Source organism: Salmo salar, chromosome 01 (assembly GCF_965601325.2).
Source record: "Salmo salar chromosome 01, fSalSal1, whole genome shotgun sequence".
Classification (NCBI taxonomy): Eukaryota; Metazoa; Chordata; class Actinopteri; order Salmoniformes; family Salmonidae; genus Salmo; species Salmo salar.
This window is the reverse complement of record NC_138291.1, coordinates 20,469,262-20,492,360: the sequence shown is the minus strand read 5'-3', so window position 1 is coordinate 20,492,360 and position 23,099 is coordinate 20,469,262. Positions and strand designations below refer to the sequence as shown.

Here is a 23,099-nt window from a genome sequence, read left to right as displayed (position 1 = left end):
TTATTTGAGCTATTCTTGCCATAAAATGGACTTTTGCCAAATAGGGCTATCTTCTGTATACCCCCCTACCTTGTCACAACACAACTGATTGGCTCAAATGCATTAAGAAATTACACAAATGAACTTTTAACAAGGCACACCTGTTAATTGAAATGCATTCCAGGTGACTACCTCATGAAGCTGGTTGAGAGAATGCCAAAAGTGTGAAAAGCTGTCATCAAGGCAAAGGGTGGCTACTTTGAGGAATCTTAAATGTAAAATATATTTTGATTTGTTTAACACTTTTTTGTTTACTGCATGATTCCATATGTGTTATTTCATAGTTTTGATGTCTTCACTATTATTCTACAATGTAGAAAATAGTAAAAATAAAGAAAACCCCTTGAATGAGTAGGTGTGTCCAAACTTTTGACTGGTACGGTACATCCTGACAAAAACGAAGCTTAAAGCTTGTGAGCAGAGATGGGTTGCCAAGCTGGCACCGTATGAGTTTGACATCAAGTACTGTACATCCCTGGTCCCAAAAATGTGACTAGTTTCAGAAAACTAGGCGCATATTGCACGTCACTACTTCACAAGAGAGGCATTTGAATGTAAACTTTAAAACCAAATCGAAATCCGTTTTTTTTCAGAAATGCCTTCTGGAACATGTGAACTTTCATGTGCCTTAATAATGAACTTGTATGCCATCTGTAAATACGAATACAATTGTTAAATTATGAGCCTAGTTGGTTTATCCACGGAAAAAGACAGGAACCTTCCCGCTAGCCATGATTGGCTGAGATAATGGATGGGCTAGACATGCCGAGAGATGAGTTCGGATTGGTCTGCCATGTAGCACGCTTCTGTCTATAACATGAGCTGGTCAGTATGTGTAGGCAATCCTTTCTAACACAGCTTTTTTGAAAGATATCACATAGTAGAACTACAAAAGTGTTGCTCTCCACTTTCTGGAGGACCGAGTTTTGAAATCAGTGGAATGTCGGTGGAATTAGAGTATGATAGCTAAGGAGATGGAGAAAATGTTGGCGTTTGATTGCAAATATGCAGAGCGAGTTGAAAAGCAAACACACAGAAGGCTGTTGTAATCCGGAGACAAGTGTTTTATGCATCTGCAACCATACATCCGTGACAGAGAGGGAGAAGCGTCCATCCATGTATACAGGTAAGATAGTCTAGCTAACTACATTTTCAGATATTATACATTTCTAATTTTGTCATTTTCATTTCAAGTTAAAGCATACTGTTACCTAGCTAGCTAATGTTAGTGGGCTGGCTCGCTAGCTAACATTGCATGTATGATCTGTGCAGTAATATTATACGCATCTCAGAGCCATTTACATTGCTAGTTATAGTCTAATGTTAGCTAGCTAGCTAACATTGAATCTGGTCGGTTCGCTACCTCACAGATTTGCATTTGTATTTATTATGGATCCCCATTAGCTGCTGCCAAAGCAGCAGCTACTTTTCCTGGGGTCCTGCAAAAATTAAGGCAGTTTATACAATTTTAAAAACATTACAATACATTCACAGATTTCACAACACACTGTGTGCCCTCAGGCCCCTACTCCACCACTAGCACATATCTACAGTACTAAATCCATGTGTATGTATAGTGTGTATGTTGTTATCGTGTGTGTGTGTGTGTCATGCAGGGTAGTAACGTTTTGAGTTGGGATTATGGTTCATTGTTTAGCTAGCTGTCTAAACAAAACATGTCTAAACAAAAGACTCCACTACGCAAGTAACCATTTCACTACAACTTCTGTATCCTGTGCATGTGAGAAATAAACAGATTTTATTTGATATACTGTAGTATGTATTTACCAGAGATGGTAATGTGAAGAACAACATGACCTACACCAAAGTCAATTTAGGATATAACGTTAGGCCAACGAGACAGTGTCCAAGTTCTACAATTCTCTGGTAGAATGCCCGGCTTTTATTTACTCACACTCACAACCGTAAGCTATTTTCTGTCATTTCTGTAATTGGAGTAGCGATGAGCATTCAAAGTGCTTCTACACCTGCATTGCTTGCTGTTTGGGGTTTTAGGCTGGGTTTCTGTACAGCACTTTGAGATATCAGCTGATGTAAGAAGGGCTATATAAATAAATTTGATTTGATTTGAGTAATACAGCAAATACTATAGGTAAATGATGTAGATACAGTTGCAAACAAATACTCACACTGTACACAGAATATAAGTCACTACTTGATTTCCTGACTAACCATGCTATCATCACCCATAGTAATTGGAGGCAATCTCTACATACTCCCATCTTCACATGGTAAACGACGAGCCATTCTTGTTGGATCCGTCAGAGGACTTGTGTGCTGGGATATAGAGGTCAGAGGTCATGCGTGAGGAGCGTCCAGATGGGTAGATGTACTTCCTGCCCATGCACCACAGGTCCTCCAGGATCTTCCTGAAGCGACTCCTGAACTTGACCCCAATGAAGGCATACAGGATAGGGTTGAGGCAGCAGTGGAGGTAGGCCAGGCTCCTGGTGATGGTGAGGGTGGTGAGGATGATGTTCTCTACCTCACACTCCCTCTGCTGGAACAGCGCCACCGTGTGGTAGAGTAGCACCACGTTGTAGGGCAGGTGGCACACGATGAAGACCACCACCACGGCTAGGACCACACGAACCGCCTGAAGAGAAGATGAGATAAACTTAAGAAACATTGACTTGGACACAAATATATTCTTAGAATTAAACATTCCAATTCTATGACTGGAATTTTGGTGGATACTTAAACCTTGTGTCTCTGGGTGCTTTGGGCCCTCAGTAGGGTCCATAGGATGCTGGCATAGCAGATGACCATGGCCAGGAGGGGCAGGAAGAACCCCATGGCCACCTGCAGGCTAGGCACCAGCACCTTCATCAACCGGGCGGTCCTGTTACTTTGGAACTGCGCCTGGCACACGGTTATAGTCCCTTCTAGCAAGATGGTCTCCTCAACCCGCTCATTGTAGATGACTGTGGGGACGGACAGGGCTATGGCCAGAGCCCAGATGGCTGTACAGATTAGGCGGCTATAGATCAGGTTCTGGGACCGGAGGCCAAAGGAGCGCCTGGCCTGGACGATGGAGATGTAGCGGTCTCTACTGATGCAGGCCAGCAGGAGCATGCCACTGTACAGGTTGATGCTGTAGGCTCCTCGAAAAGCCTTATAAATTAAAATAAAATTAAGAAAAACATTGTCCATGCAATGTGGAAATGAACAAATTTTGAACTTTGGAACTTATATTGGGAACTTCATTAGGAACTGTGAGAACTCCATACCTTGCAGGCCACTGAGCCCATGCTCCAGTCATGCTGCTCATTGTAAATTATGAGAGGTAGGGCCACGATGAAGAGCAGGTCTGCCACCGCCACGTTCAGAAGGTACACGTCCGTCATGGTCTTGGCTTTCTTGTAGAAGGCATATGTGACTATCACCAATGCATTGCCACAGAAACCGAATGCACAGATGAAGGAATGGAAGTAGGTCTGTATGACTATCTCCATATCACGGTTGGGATTCAGGTTACAGATATATTCATTATCATCTGGATAATCTTTAGTGTAGTTTTCTGTGTTGTCATAATCATATGCATCTGTGCACATCTCATTCATGTTTTATCACCTGTGGAGAAGACATATTTTGCTGTAGAGAATAGTATTCTATCATGATTTAGTCATTAAATTACTCTTTAATGGTGTACAATCAAGTCCATGACAAAAAAAGAGATAAACATCACAGTATTTGTGAACTATCTTAAGGCTGTAGCTACAATGTGCCATTTCTTATTTTACACATACTGTTGAGCGCTGCAACTTGGACTCAGGGATAGATGTAACATAGTAAATGTAAATCTGTCTCCCTCCATTTAGTATGATATGTTACGTTTCGTATGGTATGTATTCATTTGTGGATGTCCATCATCCATTTTGTATAATATGTTGCAAATTGCGATTGGTACATTAAGTGACGAATTTGCAATATATACACTACCGGTCAAAAGTTTTAGAACACCTACTCATTCAAGGGTTTTTCTTTATTTTTACTATTTTCTACATTGTATAATAATAGTGAAGATATCACAACTATGAAATAACACATATGGAATCATGTAGTAACCAAAAAAGTGTTAAACAAATCAAAATATATTTTATATTTGAGATTCTTCAAATAGCTACCCTTTGCCTTGATGACAGCTTTTCACACTCTTGGCATTCTCTCAACCAGCTTCCCCTGGAATGCTTTTCCAACAGTCTTGAAGGAGTTCCCACAAACGCTGAGCACTTGTTGGCTGCTTTTCCTTCAATCTGCGGTCCGACTCATCCCAAACCATCTCAATTTGGTTGAGTTCGTGGAGGATTGTGGTAGCCAGGTCATCTGATGCAGCACTCCATCACTCTGCTTCTTGGTAAAATTGCCCTTACACAGCCTGGAGGTGTGTTGGGTCATTGTCCTGTTTAAAAAAAAATTATAGTCCCACTAAGCCAAACCAGATGGGATGGCGTATCACTGCAGAACGCTGTGGTAGCCATGCTGGTTATGTGTGCCTTGAATTCTAAATAAATCACAGACACTGTAACCAGCAAAGCACCCCCACGCCATAACACCTCCTCCATGCTTTACAGTAGGAAATACACATGCGGAGATCATGTGTATTTCCCATTTGGACTCCAGACCAAAGGACAAATTTCCACCGGTCTAATGTCCATTGCTCGTGTTTATTGGCCCAAGCAAGTCTTCTTCTTATTGGTGTCCTTTAGTAGTGGTTTCTTTGCAGCAATTCGACCATAAAGGCCTGATTCACACAGTCTCCTCTGAACAGTTGATGTTGATGTGTCTGTTACTTGAACTCTGTGAAGCAGTTATTTGGGCTGCAATTTCTGAGGCTGGTAACTCTAATAAACTTATCCCCTGCAGCAGAGGTAACTCTGGGTCTTCCATTGATGTGGCGGTCCTCATGAGAGCCAGTTTCATCATAGCGCTTGATGGTTTTTCCGACTGCACTTGAAACTTTCAAGTTCTTGAAATTTTCCGCATTGACTGACATTTATGTCTTAAAGTAATGATGGACTGTCATTTTTATTTGCTTATTTGAGCTGTTCTTGCCATGAAATGGACTTTTACCAAATAGGGCTTTCGTCTGTATACCCCCCTACCTTTTCACAACGCAACTGATTGGCTCAAACGCATTAAGAAGGAAAGAAATTCGACACATTAACTTTTAACAAGGCACACCTGTTAATTGAAATGCATTCCAGGTGACTACCTCATGAAGCTGGTTGAGAGAATGCCAAGAGTGTGCCAAGCTGTCATCAAGGCAAAGGGTGGCTATATGAAGAATCTCAAATATAAAATGTTTAACACTTTTTTGGTTACTACATGATTCCATGTGTGTTATTTCATAGTTTTGATGTCTTCACTATTATTCTACAATGTAGAAAATAGTATAAATAAAGAAAAACCCTTGAATGAGTAGGTGTTCTAAAACTTTTGACCGGTAGTGTATATTTTATGAATTCCACTTTGTTGTGGCCAGGGGCCACACACACACAAACACACACACACACACACACACACACACACACCACACACACACACACACACACACACACACACACACACACACACACACACACACACACACACACACACACACACACACACACACACACACACAGTTTATCATTGCATTGTCATACAAAAAGCGGCATCGGTGTGCTTTAGGACCAGAGCGGTCAGGCTGTTTGGTGGTTTCAGCCGAGGGGATTTAGGACTGCAGGGACACCACTTTGTTTTGTCCAGTTGCAACAGAAGTAAATGAACTTGGCTCATTTTCGCCAGTTGGCTAACGCCAAAAGTTGGCTAACGTTAGATATTATTTTTGCCCCAATCACAGTCAGTGATCACAGCCCCAATCACAGTCAATGTAACGTTATTGATTTGTCAGTTTCCCTAGCTAATTCCCTACTTTTCACACTGACACGGTATAAACAGCTCTACTGCCTTCCCTGTCATGGTGCACAGTCAGTACACAGCACTATGCTCATCATGTCTTAGCAGGATCAGATGGTGACTGGTGTCCCAGCCGGGTCAGACAGCCAGGGAAGACCAGTCTACGGAGCTCAGGTGAATTTTACAGTATATTATAACAATCAGTGAATGATACAAAGTTCCATCTTGAGTTGACAGGTAGGCTACAGTCTGGGATCTGGGAATAATGGTCATTTCAATTATTGAACCATTGATTCTATTCTTGGATAATATAATGTATAAATGTACACCAGGATCAGATGGTGACAGGGGTCTCAGCAGGGTCAGGGAAGCAGGAAAGACCTGTCTGTGATGGCTTTGAGGTTAACTCTTGCAGATGCAACACTTTATTCTCTCTGGGTAGCAAACACTGGACAAGCCAGGAGCTTCAAAGATTGAAACTATTTTAAAACAGTCTGACAAACCTCTAAAGTTGATTTCCAAACTGTATCAAGGGTTTACACAGGCTTTTACCGATGACACAAACAAAATGTGATGAAGACCTGGGAGACACTACTGATGATGATGAATGGATACAGATATGTTTGAATAACCAATCGTGTTCATATAGTCTCAGACATAAATGACTTTAGTTTAAGACCATCCATAGAATGTACTATATGCTAGTGAAACTGAACATCATGCACTCAGATATGTAATTCCTCTACTGGAGGTATAAAACACAAAAGGGGATATATTTCAATGTTATTGCATATGTTATGCTCTGGTGAAGGCTGAGTGAATTCTGGCAAAGAGTATGTGATTTTATCTTAGCATGTCTACAGATTCTCCCTTCTCTCTGTTTTTGTTTGCTTGGAAATGTTGATACTGGAGACTGTGTAACCTATCATTTATAGCGGCTGTGAAATGCATTGCCATTAATTGGAATGTTGGTTATCCTCCCACAATGTCAAAATGGATGGCAGAAATGTAAAGTTATGTGTCACTAGATTTGATTTATTACAAGATTAAGCATATACTGTGAAAATTTCATACGGTCTGGATGCCTTATATGGAATGCTGTATGTGGAGACCTGCTCGTCGAACATCTTCAAAATCATGGGCATTATTATTGAGTTGGTCCCCCCTTTGCTGCTATAACAGCCTCCACTCTTTTTGGAAGGCTTTCCACTAGATGTTGGAACATTGCTGCGGGGACTTGCTTCCGTTCAGCCATAAGAACATTAGTGAGGTCGGGCACTGATGTTGGGTGATTAGGCCTGGATTGCAGTCGGCGTTCCAATTTATCCCAAAGGTGCTCAATGGGGTTGAGGTTAGGGCTCTGTGCAGGCCAGTCAAGTTCTTCCACACTAATCTCAACAAACAATTTCTGTATGGACCTCGTTTTGTGCACGGGGGCATTGTCATGCTTCAATCTATAGCTAGAGGACTCCTGATATCTCCAGGAGTGATAAGTATAATTTTTTTGTCTTTTTATCTGTTGTGGTCTAGTACTGTCTTCTTGTTAGCTAGGGCCATCTACTTTAACTGCTGCCTGTCTTCCCAGTGGCCTACTTGCTGTGTGAACTGCTGACTGTGCATAATTTGCCGATAGTTATTGACACATCAACCCGGATTGGGGGGGTGGGGGCAATTAGCAATTAGTACAGAGAAGTGTGCTCTCCACCTCTGCTAGGCTATTAGCAATTAGAGTTAGTTCTTCAGTCTCCCCTAGTTTCTCACCAGCATCTGTAAGTGTCGGTCATGTCAGTGGCGGTTTTGTCTTAAAACTAAGACCGTGGCCGAAACAAAGACGGTTCGAGTTATTCTGCAGAGTTGTTCGAGGAAGGAAAGAGAGGAAGGCTCCACACCACTCTCTCACATGAGTATTTTACCTAGTTATTTACAGATTATCAAATGTTGCTCTTTTGTAGCTTTGTCAACTATGTATGCGTTTTCTATACCGTCGCACCTCTCCCTGCAGGCTTTACACAAGCTCTCCACCCCTTGGCTGCAATCCTTCTAATTTAGTGTACCCTGCGCGCACAACCCATGTGGAATTCCGAGTCTCAGGCAGCATTTGGAACTGCCGATCTGTGGTCAAGAACGCCGAGATCATCTCAGCCTATGCTGCTCTTCAGTCCCTTAACTTTTTGGCCCTGACAGAGACATGGATCACCCCAGAGAACACTGCTACTCCAGCTACTCTTTCTTCATCTGACTATGTTTTCTATCATAGTCCAAGAGCATCTGGTCATCACGGTGGTGGCACAGTTCTACTAATTTCTCCTAAATGGAGATTTTCTCCCTCTCTCACCTGTCCCCTCCTGTTTCCTGATTCTGCCTCTTCGACCCTACTCTTCTACTTTCTCTTTCCGCATCCTATAACTCGCACTGTCCCCTTTCCTCCCGGGCTGTCTCGGCCCTCCTGCTCCGTGGCTGAGTGACTCATTGCGAGCTTACAGAACAGGGCTGCAGGCAGCTGAGCGAAAATGGAGGAAACTAAACTTCTGGAGGACCTATCATCCTTTCACTCCCTCTTCTCTACCTTCTCTTCCTCTGTATCCGCTGCTAAAGCCAATTTCTAGCACACTAAATTTCAAGCTTCTGCCTCTAACCCCAGGAAACTCTTTTCCACCTTCTCCTTCCTCCTACCTCTCTGTGAACGACTTTGTCCACCACTGGAAAAAAGGTTGACTACAAGACCATGGTGCTTACCGTGCTCCAGCAGGTATATTTCACTGGTCATCCCCGAAGCCAACACTTCCTTTGGCCACCTTTCCTTCAAGTTCTCTGCTGCCAATTACTGGAACGAATTGCAAAAATGACTGAAACTGGAGTCTTATATCTCCCTCTCTAACTTTAAGCATCAGCTGTCAGAGCAGCTTACCGATCACTGTACCTGTACACAGCCAATTTGTAAATAGCCCACCCAACTATCTCATCCCCATATTGTTACTTATCCTCTTGCTCTTTCGCACCCCAGTATCTCTTCTTGCACATCATCATCTGCACATCTATCACTCCAGTGTTAATGCTAAATTGTAATTATTTTGCCTCTATGGCCTATTTATTGCCTTACCTCCCTGCTCTTCTACATTTGCAAACACTGTACATATATTTTTCTATTGTGTTATTGACTGTACGTGTGTTTATGTGTATCTCTGTGTTGTTGTTTTTGTCGCCCTGGTTTGCTTTATCTTAGCCAGGTCACAGTTGTAAAATAGAACTTGTTCTCAACTGGCCTACCTGGTTAAATAAAGGTGAAATGAAAATAAATAAATAAAAAACTCCAGCCGACGCTTGGCATTGCACATGGTGATCTTAGGCTTTTTACGTGCTGCACACTTCAACACTCAGCGGTCCCATTCTGTGAGCTTGTGTGGCCTACCACTTTGCGACTGAGCCGTTGTTGCTTCTACACCTTTCCACTTTACAATAACAGCACTTACAGTTGACCGGTGCAGCTCTAGCAGGGCAGAAATATGACAAACTGACTTGTTGGAAAGGGGGCATCCTATGTCAGTGCCACCTTGAAAATCAATGAGCTCGTCAGTAAGAACATTTTACTGCAATGTTTGTCTATGGAGATTGCATGGCGGTGTGCTCGGTTTTATACACCTGTCAGCAATGGGTAAGGCTGAAATTGACAAATCCACTAATTTGAAGGGGTGTCCACATACTTTTGTGAATATATAGTGTATATTGTGTTAAAGTAAAAATATCTCTACAATACTATTAGGTGTTGATTTTGTTTTATTTTTTTTTTATGTCTGTTTTCTTTACCCACTACCTTTTTGTGATAAATATGAATTAGTGCCTACGTAATTATTGGGACAGTGAAGCATTTCTTCTTATTTTGGCTCTCTACTCCAAAAGTTTGAAATCAAACAATGTGTTAAAGTGCAGACTCTCAGCTTTCCTTTAAGGATATTTTTATCGATATCGGGAGAACCGCTTAGAAATTACAGCACTTTTTGTACACACTGTAGCCCCCCATTTTAGGGGACCAAAAGTACAGGGACAAATTCACTTGTATGTGTTATAAAATAAACTCAGCAAAAAAAGGAACATCCTTTCACTGTCAACTGTGTTTACTTTTAGCAAACTTAACATGTGTAAATATTTGTATGAACATAACAAGATTCAACAACTGAGACATAAACTGAACAAGTTCCACAGACATGTGACAAACAGAAATGGAATAATGTGTCCCTGAACAAATGGGGGGTCAAAATCGAAATTAACAGTCAGTATCTGGTATGGCCACCAGCTGCATTAAGTACTGCAGGGCATCTCCTCCTCATGGACTGCACCAGATTTGCCAGTTCTTGCTGTGAGATGTTACCCCACTCTTCCACCAAGGCACCTACAAGTTGCCGGACATTTCTGGTTGGAATGGCCCTAGCCCTCACCCTCCGATCTAACAGGTCCCAGACGTGCTCAATGGGATTGAGATCCGGGCTCTTCGCTGGCCACGGCAGAACACTGACATTCCTGTCTTGCAGGAAATAACACACAGAACGAACAGTATGGCTGGTGGCATTGTCATGCTGGAGGGTCATGTCAGGATGAACCTGCAGGAAGGGTACCACATGAGGGAGCGTTGAGATTGAATCTAGAATCGGCTTCCTATTTCGCAACAAAGCATCCTTCACTCATGCTGCCAAACATACCCTCGTAAAACTGATTATCCTACCGATCCTTGACTTCGGCGATGTCATTTACAAAATAGCCTCCAACACTCTACTCAGCAAATTGGATGTAGTCTATCACAGTGCCATCCGTTTTGTCACCAAAGCCCCATATACTACCTACCACTGCGACCTGTATGGTCTCGTTGGCTGGCCCTCGCTTCATATTCATTGCCAAACCCACTGGCTCCAGGTCATCTATAAGTCTTTTCTATGTAAAGCCCCACCTTATCTCAGCTCACTGGTCACCATAGCAACACCCACCCGTAGCACGCGCTCCGGCAGGTATATTTCACTAGTCACCCCCAAAGCCAACTCCTCCTTTGGCCACCATTCCTTACAGTTCTCTGCTGCCAATGACTGGAACGAATTGCAAAAATCACTGAAGCTAGAGACTCATATCTCCCTCACTAACTTTAAGCATCAGCTGTCAGAGCAGCTTACCGATCATTGCACCTGTACATAGTCCATCTGTAAATAGCCCACCCAACTACCATCCCCATATTGTTATTTATTTTTTGCTCCTTTGCACCCCAGTATCTCTACTTGCACATTCATCTTCTGCACATCTATCACTCCAGTGTTTAATTGTTAAATTGTAATTATTTTGCCACTATGGCCTATTTATTGCCTTTCCTCCCTTATCTTACTATATTTTCACACACTTTATATAGACTTTTCTATTGTGTAATTGACTGTATGTTTGTTTATCCCATGTGTAACTCTGTGTTGTTTGTGTCGCACTGCTTTGCTCCATCTTGGCCAGGTCGCTGGCCTACCTGGTTAAATAAAGGTGAGAATTTTTTGGGGCCTGCAATGACAACAATCTCAGTCCGATGATGCTGTGACACACCGCCCCAGACCATGACGGACCCTCCACCTCTAAATCAATCCTGCTCCAGAGTACAGGCCTCGGTGTAACGCTCATTCCTTCGACGATAAACGCAAATCCAACCATCACCCCTGGTAAGACAAAACCAAGACTTGTCAGTGAAGAGCACTTTTTGCCAGTCCCGTATGTTTTTGGTTGTTGTTACCTTTCTTTTAACTAGGCAAGTCCGTTAAGAACTTATTTTCAATGACGGCCTAGGAACAGTGGGTTAACTGCCTTGTTCAGGGGCAGAACGACAGCAACACCTTGTCAGCTCGGGGATTCAATCTTGCAATCTTTCGGTTACTAGCCCAACGCTCAACCACTAGGCTACCTGCCACCCCTATGGGTTTGTGCCCATAGGCGATGTTGTTGCCGGTGATGTCTGGTGAGGACCTGACTTACAACAGGCCTACAAGCCCTCAGTCCAGCCTCTCTCAGCCTATTGCAGACAGTCTGAGCACTGATGGAGGGATTGTGCGTTCCTGGTGTAACTCGGGCAGTTGTTGTTGCCATCCTTTACCTGTCCTGCAGGTGTGATGTTCGGCTGTACCGATCCTGTGCAGGTGTTGTTACACGTGGTCTGCCACTGCGAGGACGATCAGCTGTCCGTCCTGTCTCCCTGTAGCGCTGTCTTAGGCACCTCACAGTATGGACATTGCAATTTATTGCCCTGCCCACATCTGCAGTCCTCATGCCTCCTTGCAGCATGCCTAAGGCACGTTCATGCAGATGAGCAGGGACCCTGGGCATCTTTCTTTTGGGGTTTGTCAGAGTCAGAAGAAAGGCCTCTTTAGTGTCCTAAGTTTTCATAACTGTGGCCTTAATTGCCTGCCGTCTGTAAGCTGTTAGTGTCTTAACGACCGTTCCACAGGTGCATGTTCATTAATTGTTTATGGTTCATTGAACAAGCATGGGAAACAGTGTTTAAACCCTTTACAATGAAGATCTGTGAAGTTATTTGGATTTGAACAAATTATGTTTGAAAGACAGGGTCCTGAAAAAGGGATGTTTCCTTTTTTTACTGAGTTTAGTAAAAAGTTAAGTATTTGGTCCCACATCCATAGCGCACAATCACTACATCAAGCTTGTGACTCTACACATTTGTTTGATGTATTTGCTGCTTGTTTCAGATTATTTTATGCCCAATAGAAATTAATGGTAAAATGGTGCAGGAGAGGATGGCAGACGTTTGTGTTTTTTTGTTCATTTACTTGTGTCTGTAACTTATTTTTTTATTTATTTTGTACATAATGTTGCCGCTACCGTCTCTTATGACCGAAAATATCTTTGAGACGTCAGGACTGCGATTACTCACCATGGACTAGCAGAATCCTCTTTTCCTTTCACGACTCTGACGAGCCCGACGCGAAGGATACACTGCTTCCTCGGGAACAGGCCCCGATCCCTGTGATCTGCGTGAAGAGGAGGCGGAGAAAGAGGGGGCAAAGGTCGGCTGCCTTCTGAGAACTCGTAGGCGACCGAATAAACGCCCACTTCCCTCCATTCTGCTAGCAAACGTGCAACGTGTACCGGCAGGACATTAAAAACTATAACATCTTATGCTTCACGGAGTCGTGGCTGAATGACGACAACATCAACACACAGCTGGCTGGTTATACGATGTACTGGCAGGATAGAACAGCGGTGTCTGTTAAGACAAGGGGCAGCAATCTATGTCTTTTTTGTAAACAACAGCTGGTGCACGATATCTAAGGAAGTCTCGAGCTATTGCTCGCCTGAGGTAGAGTATCTCATGATTAGCTGTAGACCACACTACCTACCGAGAGAGTTTTCATCTATATTCTTTGTAGCTGTTTACATACCACCACAGTCAGAGGCTGGAACTAAGACAGCATTGAATGAGCTGTATTCCACCATAAGCAAACAAGAAAACGCTCACCCAGAGGCAGCGCTCCAAGTAGCCGGGGACTTTAATGCAGGGAAACTTAAATTCGCTTCACCACATTTCGATCAACATGTTAAATGTGCAACAAAGAGGAAAAAAAACTATGGACCACCTATACTCCACACACAGAAACGCATACAAAGCTCTCCCTCACCCTCCATTTGGCATATCTGACCATTAATTCTATCCTCCTGATTTCGGCTTACAAGTTAAAATTAAAGCAGGAAGCACCAGTGACTAGATCAATAAAAACGTGGTCAGAGGAAGCAGATGCTAAGCTACAGGACTTTTTCGCTAGCACTGAGTGGAATATGTTCCGGGATTCCTCCGATGGCATTGAGGAGTACATCACATCAGTCATTGGCTTCATCAATAAGTGCATTGATGACGTCGTCCCCACAGTGACTGTACGTACATACCCCAACCAGAAGCCATGGATTACAGGCAACATCCGCACTGAGCTAAAGGCTAGAGCTGCCGCTTTCAAGGAGCGTGACTCTAACCCGGAAGCTTATAAGAAATCCTGCTACGCCCTCCGATGAACCATCAAACAGAAAAAGCATCAATACAGGGCTAAGATCGAATCAAACTACACCGGCTCTGATGCTTGTCGGATGTGGCAGGGCTTCCAAACCAATACAGACTACAAAGGGAAGCACAGCCGAGAGCTGCCCAGTGACACGAGCCTACCAGACGAGCTAAACTACTTCTATGCTCGCTTCGAGGCAAGTAACACTGAATGCATGAGAGCACCAGCTATTCCAGAAGACTGTGTGATAACACTCTCTGCAGCCAATGTGAGGAAGACCTTTAAACAGGTCAACATTCACAAGGCCGCAGGGCCAGACAGATTACCAGGACATGTACAGCGAGCATGCGCTGACCAACTGGCAAGTGTCTTCACTGACATTTTCAACCTCACCCTGTCTGAGTCTGTAATACCAACATTTTTTAAGCAGACCACCATAGTGTTCTTTGGCACAGGGACTAAGGTAACCTGCCTAAATGACTACCGACCCGTAGCACTCACGTCTATAGCTATGAAGTGCCTTTAAAGGCTGGTCATGGCTCACATCAACACCATCACCCCAGAAACCCTAGACCCACTCCAATATGCATACCGCCCCAACAGATCCACAGATGATGCAGTCTCCATTGCACTCCACACTGCCGTTTCCCACCTGGACAAAAGGAACATCTATGTGAGAATGCTATTCATTGACCACAGCTCAGCGTTCAACACCATAGTGCCCTCAAAGCTCATCAATAATCTAAGGTCCCTGGGACTAAACACCTCCCTCTGCAACTGGATCCTGGACTTCCTGACGGGCCGCCCCCAAGTGGTAAGGGTAGGTAACAACACATCCGCCACGCTGATCCTCAACACAGGGGCCCCTCGGGTGCGTGCTCAGTCCCCTCCTGTACTCCCTGTTGACTGCATGGCCAGGCACGACTCCAACACCATCATTGAATTTGCCGATGACACAATAGTGGTAGGCCTGATCACCGACAACGACGAGACAGCCTATAGAGAGGAGGTCAGAGACCTGGCCATGAGGTGCCAGGACTACAACCTCTACCTCAACGCGATCAAGATAAAGGAGATGATTGTGGACTACAGGAAAAAGAGACCGAGCACGCCCCCATTCTCATCGATGGGGCTGCAGTGGAGTAGGTTGAGAGCTTCCAAGTTCCTTGGTGTCCACATCACCAACAAACTAACATGGTCCAAGCACACCAAGACAGTCGTGAAGAGGGCACAACAAAACCTATTCCCCCTCAGGAGTGAAAAGATTTGGCATGGGTCCTCAGATCCTCAAAAAGTTCTACAGCTGCACCATCGAGAGCATCCTGACTGGTTGCATCACTGCTTGGTATGGCAACTGCTCGGTTCCGACCGCAAGGCACTACAGAGGGTAGTGCGAACGGCCCAGTACATCACTGGGGCCAAGCTTCCTGCCATCCAGGACCTCTATACCAGGCAGTGTCAGAGGAAGGCCCTCCAGACTCCAGCCACCCTAGTCATAGACTGTTCTCTCTGCTGCCGCATGGCAAGCGGCACCGGGGCGCCAAGTCTAGGTCAAGAGGCTTCTAAACAGCTTCTACCCCCAAGCCATAAGACTCTGAACATCTAGTCTAATGGCTACCCAGACTATATGCAGTGTCACCCCTCACCCTGTCTCACCCCTCTTTACACCACTGCTACTCTCTGTTGTCATCTATGCATAGTCACTTTAATAACTCTACCTACATGTACATACTACCTCAAATAACCAGTGCCCCCCACATTGACTCTGTATCGCTACCCTCCTGTATATAGTCTCGCTAATATTATTTCACTGCTGCTCTTTAATTACTTGTTACTTTTATCTCTTATTCTTATCTGTATTTTTTTTAAATTGCATTGTTGGTTAGGGGCTCGTAAGTAAGCATTTCACTGTAAGGTCTACACCTGTTGTATTCAACGCATGTGACTAATAACATTTGATTTGAAGATAAGGGGAAAGGTTAGCTAACATGATAAGTAGCTAAAATGTAGTAAGTAGTTGCAAAGTTGCTAAAATGCTAAAGTTGTCCGTGATGTGATTTGAACATGCAACCTTCAATTTCCTAGACGCTCAAGTTATATGCCCATACATCCTCCCCGACCATCCAACCTCCTTTCATGTCTTATATAACCATACCAAACGTAACGTATACTAATTTGAGTGTCACAGATTTACGTTTAACCATGTTTTGTCTTTGAGGCCAAGCACTGAAAGTGATCAACACTATTTACTGAGAAACAGCTTGAGAACATCTGCTAGTTGTGAATGACCCCATTTTCTGTTGTGACTGAGAGTACATCAAGACACGTGTAGGTGAGTAAAAAAAAGCACAAAGAAAGCACAAAAGCATCTTAAAGCTAAATTCACCTTAGAACCATGGGTTCCTATGGTTTTAACGACAAACTTAGCCTTTAAGATGCGTTTGGGAACCAGGGGCCGGATCTTTCAGACCCAGGGCTGGAGATACTCAGACACATTGTACAGGGCATGTGACTAAAACAGGTCAAAGAGGTGCTAGTGGAGCCTGCTGGTCATTATCAAAGATAAGCACATTGAGAATCAGCTCACAGACTGTTATCAGGAGTCAACACTAATAGTACTATGGTTTCACTTCTGTTTGATAAGAATTATAAAAATTACTGAAAACAGTTCAAGAGTGTAAAACATTGAACTACCCCATATTACACAGTTGAAGTCGGAAGTTTACATAGACTTAGGTTGGGGTCATTAAAACTTGTTTTTCAACCACTCCACACATTTATTGTTAACAAACTATAGTTTTTGCAAGTCGATTAGGTCATCTACTTTGTGCATGACACAAGTAATTTTTCCAACAATTGTTTACAGACAGATTATTTCACTTATAATTCACTTATAATTCACAGTATCACAATTCCAGTAGTCAGAAGTTGACTTTGCCATTAAGTTGACTGTGCCATTAAACAGCTTGAAAAAAAATCCAGAAAATGACGTCATGACTTTAGAAGCTTCTGATAGGCTAATTGACATATTTGAGTCAATTGGAGTTGTACCTGTGGATGTATTTCAAGGCCTACCTTCAAACTCAGTGCCTCTTTGCTTGACATCATGGGAAAATCAAAAGAAATCAGCCAAGACCTCAGAAAAAAAATGTAGCCCTCCACACGTCTGGTTCATCCTTGGGAGCAATTTCCAAATGCCTGAAGGTACCACGTCCATCTGTACAAACAATAGTACGCAAGTATAAACACCATGGCACCATGCAGCCGTCATACCACTCAGGAAGGAGACACGTTCTGTCTCCTAGAGATGATGAAATATAACTTTTTGGCCATAATGACCATCGTTATGTTTGGAAGAAAAAGGGGGAGGCTTGCAAGCCGAAGAACACCATCCCAACCGTGAAGCACATCGGTGGCAGCATCATGTTGTGGGGATGCTTTGCTGCAGGAGGGACTGGTGCACTTCACAGAATAGATGGCATCATGAGATAGGAAAATTATGTGGATATATTGAAGCAACATCTCAAGACATCAATCAGGAAGTTAAAGCTTGGTCGCAAATGGGTCTTCCAAATGGACAATGACCCCAAGCATACTTGTGGCAAAATGGCTTAAGGACAACAAAGTCAAGGTATTGGAGTAGCCATCACAAAGCCCTGACCTCAATCCTATAGAAAATGTGTGGGAAGAACTGAAAAAGCGTGTGCGTGCAAGGAGGCCTACAAACCTGACTCAGTTACACCAGCTCTGTCAGGAGGAATGGGCCAAAATTCACCCAACTTATTGTGGGAAGCTACCCGAAACGTTTGACCGTGTAACGCCCTGGCCATAGAGAGGGGTTTTTTGTTCTTTATTTTGGTTAGGCCAGGGTGTTACATTGGGTGGGCGTTCTATGTTCTGTTTCTATGTGTTTGTATTTCTTTGTTTTGGGCCGTGTGTGGCTCCCAAATCAGGCACAGCTGAAGGTCGTTGCTGTTGATTGGGAGTCACACATAAGTGCATGTTTTTCCATTGGGGTTTTGTGGGTAATTGTTTCTGTTTCTGTTACGGTGTTTAACGTGACAGGACTGTTTTGGTTGTCTGTTTATTGTTTTGTATGGTATAGTGTCCGTTTTCTCAATTAAATATGACGAACACTAACTCCGCTGCGTTTTGGTCTACTCTCTCTAAAGGCAGCGGTTACAGAATTACCCACCAAACCAGGACCAAGCAGCGGAGGAGGAAGGAGCAACAGGAGAACAGCTTGATGGACTCGTGGACATGGGAACAGATATTGGACGGAGAGGGACCATGGACTCAGGCTGGGGATTATCGCCTCCCGAAGTGGGAGATTGAAGCGGCGAGAGCGGAGAGGCGATATTATGAGGAGAGAGAGCGCAACGAGCACGAGAGGCAGCCCCAATTGTTTTTTTGTGGGGGGGGCACACGGGACAGTCGGCGGAGCCGAGGTCGGAACCAGAGCCAGTCGGGCTGACATTGGAGGTGAGCGAGGGGTACGAGGCAGAGACTGTGACGGAGTTAATGGGGAAATTAAAGGAGAGAGAGATGAGAGAGCTGCTAGTTTGGTGCATAAGGCACGGCATTCGCCCTACAGAGCGTGTCGTGGAAATGATGTCACCTGAGGCAGCTCTCCATACTCGTCCTGAGGTGCGTGCTGGTTGTCTGGTGAAGACTGTGCCTGCGCCCAGAAACAGGCCTCCTGCATGTCTTCCCAGCCCTGCACGTCCTGTGCCTACGCCCAGAACCAGGCCTCCTGCATGTCTTCCCATCCTGGTCAAGCCCGTGCCTCCTCCACGGACCAGTCCTCCAGAGGATCTCCCTATCCTGGTCAAGCCCGTGCCTTCTCCACGGACCAGTCCTCCAGTGGGTCTCCTCATCCTGGTCAAGCCCGTGCCTCCTCCTCGGACCAGTCCTCCAGTGGATCCCTCCACCCTGGTCTCTCCTGTGCCGCCTCCTCAGACCAGGCCTCCAGTGGGTCTCCCCAGCCTGGTGAGTCCAGGGCTTGCGCCCAGAGCCAGGCCTCCCTCATGTCTCCCCAGCCTGGTGAATCCTGAGCTGGATCTGCCAGAGTGGCCCGTCTGTCCGGATCTGCCAGGGTGCCCCGCCTGTTCGGATCAGCCAGAGTGGCCCGCCGTGCCGGAGCTGCCGGAGTGGCCCGCCGTGCCGGATCTGCCGGAGTGGCCCGCCGTGCCGGATCTGCCAGAGTGGCCCGTCTGCCCGGAGCTGCCAGAGTGGCCCGTCTGCCCGGAGCTGCCAGAGTGGCCCGTCTGCCCGGAGCTGCCAGAGTGGCCCGTCTGCCCGGAGCTGCCAGAGTGGCCCGTCTGCCCGGAGCTGCCAGAGTGGCCCGTCTGCCCGGAGCTGCCAGAGTGGCCCGTCTGCCCGGATCAGCCAGAGTGGCCCGTCTGCCCGGATCAGCCAGGGTCGTCCGCCAGCCGGGCTCAGCCATCGCCGCCTGCCAGCCGGGCGCAACAAGGGTCGTCCGCCAGCCGGGCGCAACAAGGGTCGCCCGCCAGCCGGGCGAAGCCAGGGTCGCCCACCAGACCTTCGGCGCGGCCAGGTGCGCCACCTAAGAGGGCGACGCCAAGGGTGGGGCAGAGGCTACGTCCCACACCTGAGCCACTGCCGTAAGAGGGCCCACCCAGACCCTCCCCTTCAGTGTCAGGTTTTGCGGCCGGAGTCCGCACCTTGGGGGGGGTACTGTAACGCCCTGGCCATAGAGAGGGGTTTTTTGTTCTTTATTTTGGTTAGGCCAGGGTGTTACATTGGGTGGGCGTTCTATGTTCTGTTTCTATGCGTTTGTATTTCTTTGTTTTGGGCCGTGTGTGGCTCCCAAATCAGGCACAGCTGAAGGTCGTTGCTGTTGATTGGGAGTCACACATAAGTGCATGTTTTTCCGTTGGGGTTTTGTAGGTAATTGTTTCTGTTTCTGTTACGGTGTTTAACGTGACAGGACTGTTTTGGTTGTCTGTTTATTGTTTTGTATGGTATAGTGTCCGTTTTCTCAATTAAATATGACGAACACTAACTCCGCTGCGTTTTGGTCCACTCTCTCTAAAGGCAACCGTTACAGACCCAAGATAAACAATTTAAAGGCAATGCTACCAAATACTCATTGAGTGTATGTAAACTTCTGACCCACTAGGAATGTGATGAAAGAAACAAAAGCTGAAATAAATCATTCTCTCTACTATTTTTCTGACATTTCACATTCTTAAAATAAAGTGGTGGTCCTTACTGACCAAAGACAGGGAAGTTTTACTAGGATTAAATGTCAGGAATTTTGAAAAACTGAGTTTAAATGAATTTGGCTAAGGTGTATGTAAACTTCCGACTTCAACTGTGTATACAGTGGGGTCTGAAATGATTGACACCTTTGATAAAGAAGAGCAAAAATGACAGTATAAAATAAATAATTCAAACACTGAGCTATATTGTACGCATTTTTTTGTAAATTATATTATTTTATACTAATCGTTTGCTCAGAGAGAGGGAGAGATTTTCTTGAACATGTAATAGTTATGTCACACATGCAGCTAACAAAATTATATGGCAATTTCTGCTCTACTCAATTACAACCAAACGAATTGCAAGATTGCAGCTAAAATGGAAGCGGCAAGTGGATGGGGGAATGTAAGAAACGTGTCTGTCGGCCCTTCATTAAGGACCAAAATTGTCTAAAGAAAATTGTGATGAAGAAAAAAGTATATATGGGGGATTGGAAATGATGCAGACAATTACATTGATGGAATCTACAATCTATCTGCACTATTAAAGCTGATCTACCCCAAAAAAACAAAACAAAGGTAGGGGTCAAAATTGACACCCCTGTTTTCAATACCTTTCAATACTTCAACAATAATGGCACTGAGCCTTTTAACTAAAATGTTTTATGAATTGGAGAGCACATTGGGCCGGTTCTTTTATTTATTTATTTATTTATTACTTTTACCTCTTTTTCTCCACAATTTTGTGGTATCCAATTGTCTCATCGCTGCAACTCCCTTACGGATTCGGGAGAGGCAAAGGTCGAGAGCCGTGCGTCCTCCGAAACACAACCCAACCAAGCCGCACTGCTTCTTGACACAATGCCCACTTAACCCAGAAGCCAGCGTCACCAATGTGTCAGAGGAAACATTGTGCACCTGGTGACCGTGTCAGCGTGCACTGCGCCCGGCCCGCCACAGGAGTCGCTAGTGCGCGATGGGACAAGGACATCCCTGCCGGCCAAACCCTCCCCTAACCTGGAAGACGCTGGGCAAATAGTGCTTCGCCCCATGGGTCTCCCGGTTGCGGTCAGCTGCGACAGGCCTAGACTTGAGGCCAGAATCTCTAGTGGCACTGGGACGGATTCTTAGACCATTGCTCCATACAGAATCCTTTCAGATCCTTGATACCCTTCATCTGCGCTTCAGGACTGCCCTCTTCAATTCAAACCATAGGTTTTCAATGGGTTTCAAGTCTGGAGACTGAGATGGCCATTGCAAAATGTCGAATTTTGTGGCCAATTAACCATTTATTTGTGGAGTTTGATGTGCATGGCCAAAGAGCTCTATTTCCATGTCATCTAACCAAAGTACCGGAAATGATTTGATATTGAGATAAAAAAAACGGCTGCATTAGACCTTTTAAGTTTGTTCGATCGTATCAGACCACAAGTCTAAGACCACTATGATAACACACCAAATGTGTTTGATGGATCATTTTTGTCTTCTTCTAATGCCTCTTAAGGGGCAAGTAATCCAAAAGTAACGGAAAGTAATCAGATTACCTTACTGAGTTTGGGTAATCAAAAATTACGTTACTGATTACAATTTTGGACAGCTAACTACATAGTAACTGTAGCAGACTACATTTAGGAAATAACCTACTCAACCCTGCTTGAGTTTTGACGTGCCACATTCATTGCCGGACATTTTTATTTTCAGTTGTAACTGAGAACTAAATTATTTCAAATACATTTAGTAAATTATCAGTACATACCTGTAGAAAAGTCCTTGAGAGAACAGGTTGCCGGGATACAAAACAATTGATGAAGTACTTTCTGGTCAGATTATCTCCAAAATAAAGTCCTCCAAATCAATTCAGACAAAGGCTGGTCAATCCTGTAAACTACGATGCCTAGAAATATGAGCTTGAGTTGAGAGTACTCCTGTTATAGCAACTACAACAACAGGCTACCTGACACTCTTGGCAGACTGAAGTTACTGTTTGTTTGTGTGGTGGGGAGGTGGACACAGAGGTTCAGTGTGGTTGGTTGTGTATTTACTGGGAGGTGGAAGCCCCGCAGCTAACAGCTTCTGCATAGCTTATCTGATCGTTGCTTATCTCATCTCTCCTCTTTTGGTCTTGTCTCCTGCACATCTAAATCCCACCTGTGTTCAAAGATACAGACAGGCTTTTATGTAAGACACGCTCTGAAATGAAAAACACAGTACACAGTATGGCATCCCTGGGACATTCCCAGCTTCATATTAAAATCTAACTTTTACAGTTTGAGCACACAACAAGCACTGGTCATGTTTAAAATTAGATGAATTGACATTCATGCAAACATGGACCCCTAGCCCAACACCCTAGGAACAGCATCTGAAAGGATATGATGGGAATAAGCTTTATGGCAATAGCATTACTTATACTAATTAAATCCTTTCCAAAAGTGAATAGGGCTGGGGGCCATGTGAATGAATTACTGTAGATGTATTTGAACTTGAATTTCCCCAATATGGCCAGCAGGAAGGGCCAACATATCTAAAATGTATGTACGCTTTTACAACTATTGAGACAGGTTTTGCCCAGTGATTAAGCTTTTATGGCACACAATTCCCACTTGACACAGTTTGGATATAGCGTTTTAAAAAAAAAATATCATATAGTATCGTATGTCTTACTCGGTCATACAATAGCATAAGAATTGAATGCCAGGCCTCCCGATTGGTGCAGTGGTCTAAGGCACTGCATCGCAGTGCTAGCTGTGCCTCTAGAGATCCTGGTTTGAGTCCGTGTCATCCGAGTTTGGGGAGGGTTTGGCCGGCAGCGATGTTCTTGTCCCATCGTGCACTAGCGACTCCTGTCACAGACTCCCGCCACAGGAGTCGCTAGTGCACGATGGGACAAGGC

At 44.6% G+C, this 23,099-nt stretch overlaps 1 protein-coding gene across 1 annotated transcript; it reads right to left on the bottom strand.

Moving 5' to 3' along the window:
* Nucleotides 1–1,080: 1,080 nt before the first annotated feature.
* Nucleotides 1,081–22,341, bottom strand: LOC106572824 (C-C chemokine receptor type 6). The gene is made up of 4 exons (XM_014147370.3): nt 21,963–22,341; nt 3,291–3,633; nt 2,764–3,174; nt 1,081–2,656 (listed from the first exon to the last, which is right to left on the bottom strand). Exons 2-4 carry the CDS (start codon nt 3,621–3,623, stop codon nt 2,285–2,287), a joined length of 1,116 nt encoding a protein of 371 aa, XP_014002845.1. The 5' UTR covers nt 3,624–3,633; nt 21,963–22,341; the 3' UTR covers nt 1,081–2,284.
* Nucleotides 22,342–23,099: the final 758 nt, after the last annotated feature.

Coding starts and splice junctions, on each gene's coding strand:
- LOC106572824 (XM_014147370.3), bottom strand. CDS start 3,623: ATGAATGAGATGTGCACAGATGCATATGATTATGACAACACAGAAAAC. Junction 3,175..3,290: donor TGGGCTCAGTGGCCTGCAAG/GTATGGAGTTCT, acceptor TTAATTTATAAG/GCTTTTCGAGGAGCCTACAG. Junction 2,657..2,763: donor AAAGCACCCAGAGACACAAG/GTTTAAGTATCC, acceptor TCTTCTCTTCAG/GCGGTTCGTGTGGTCCTAGC.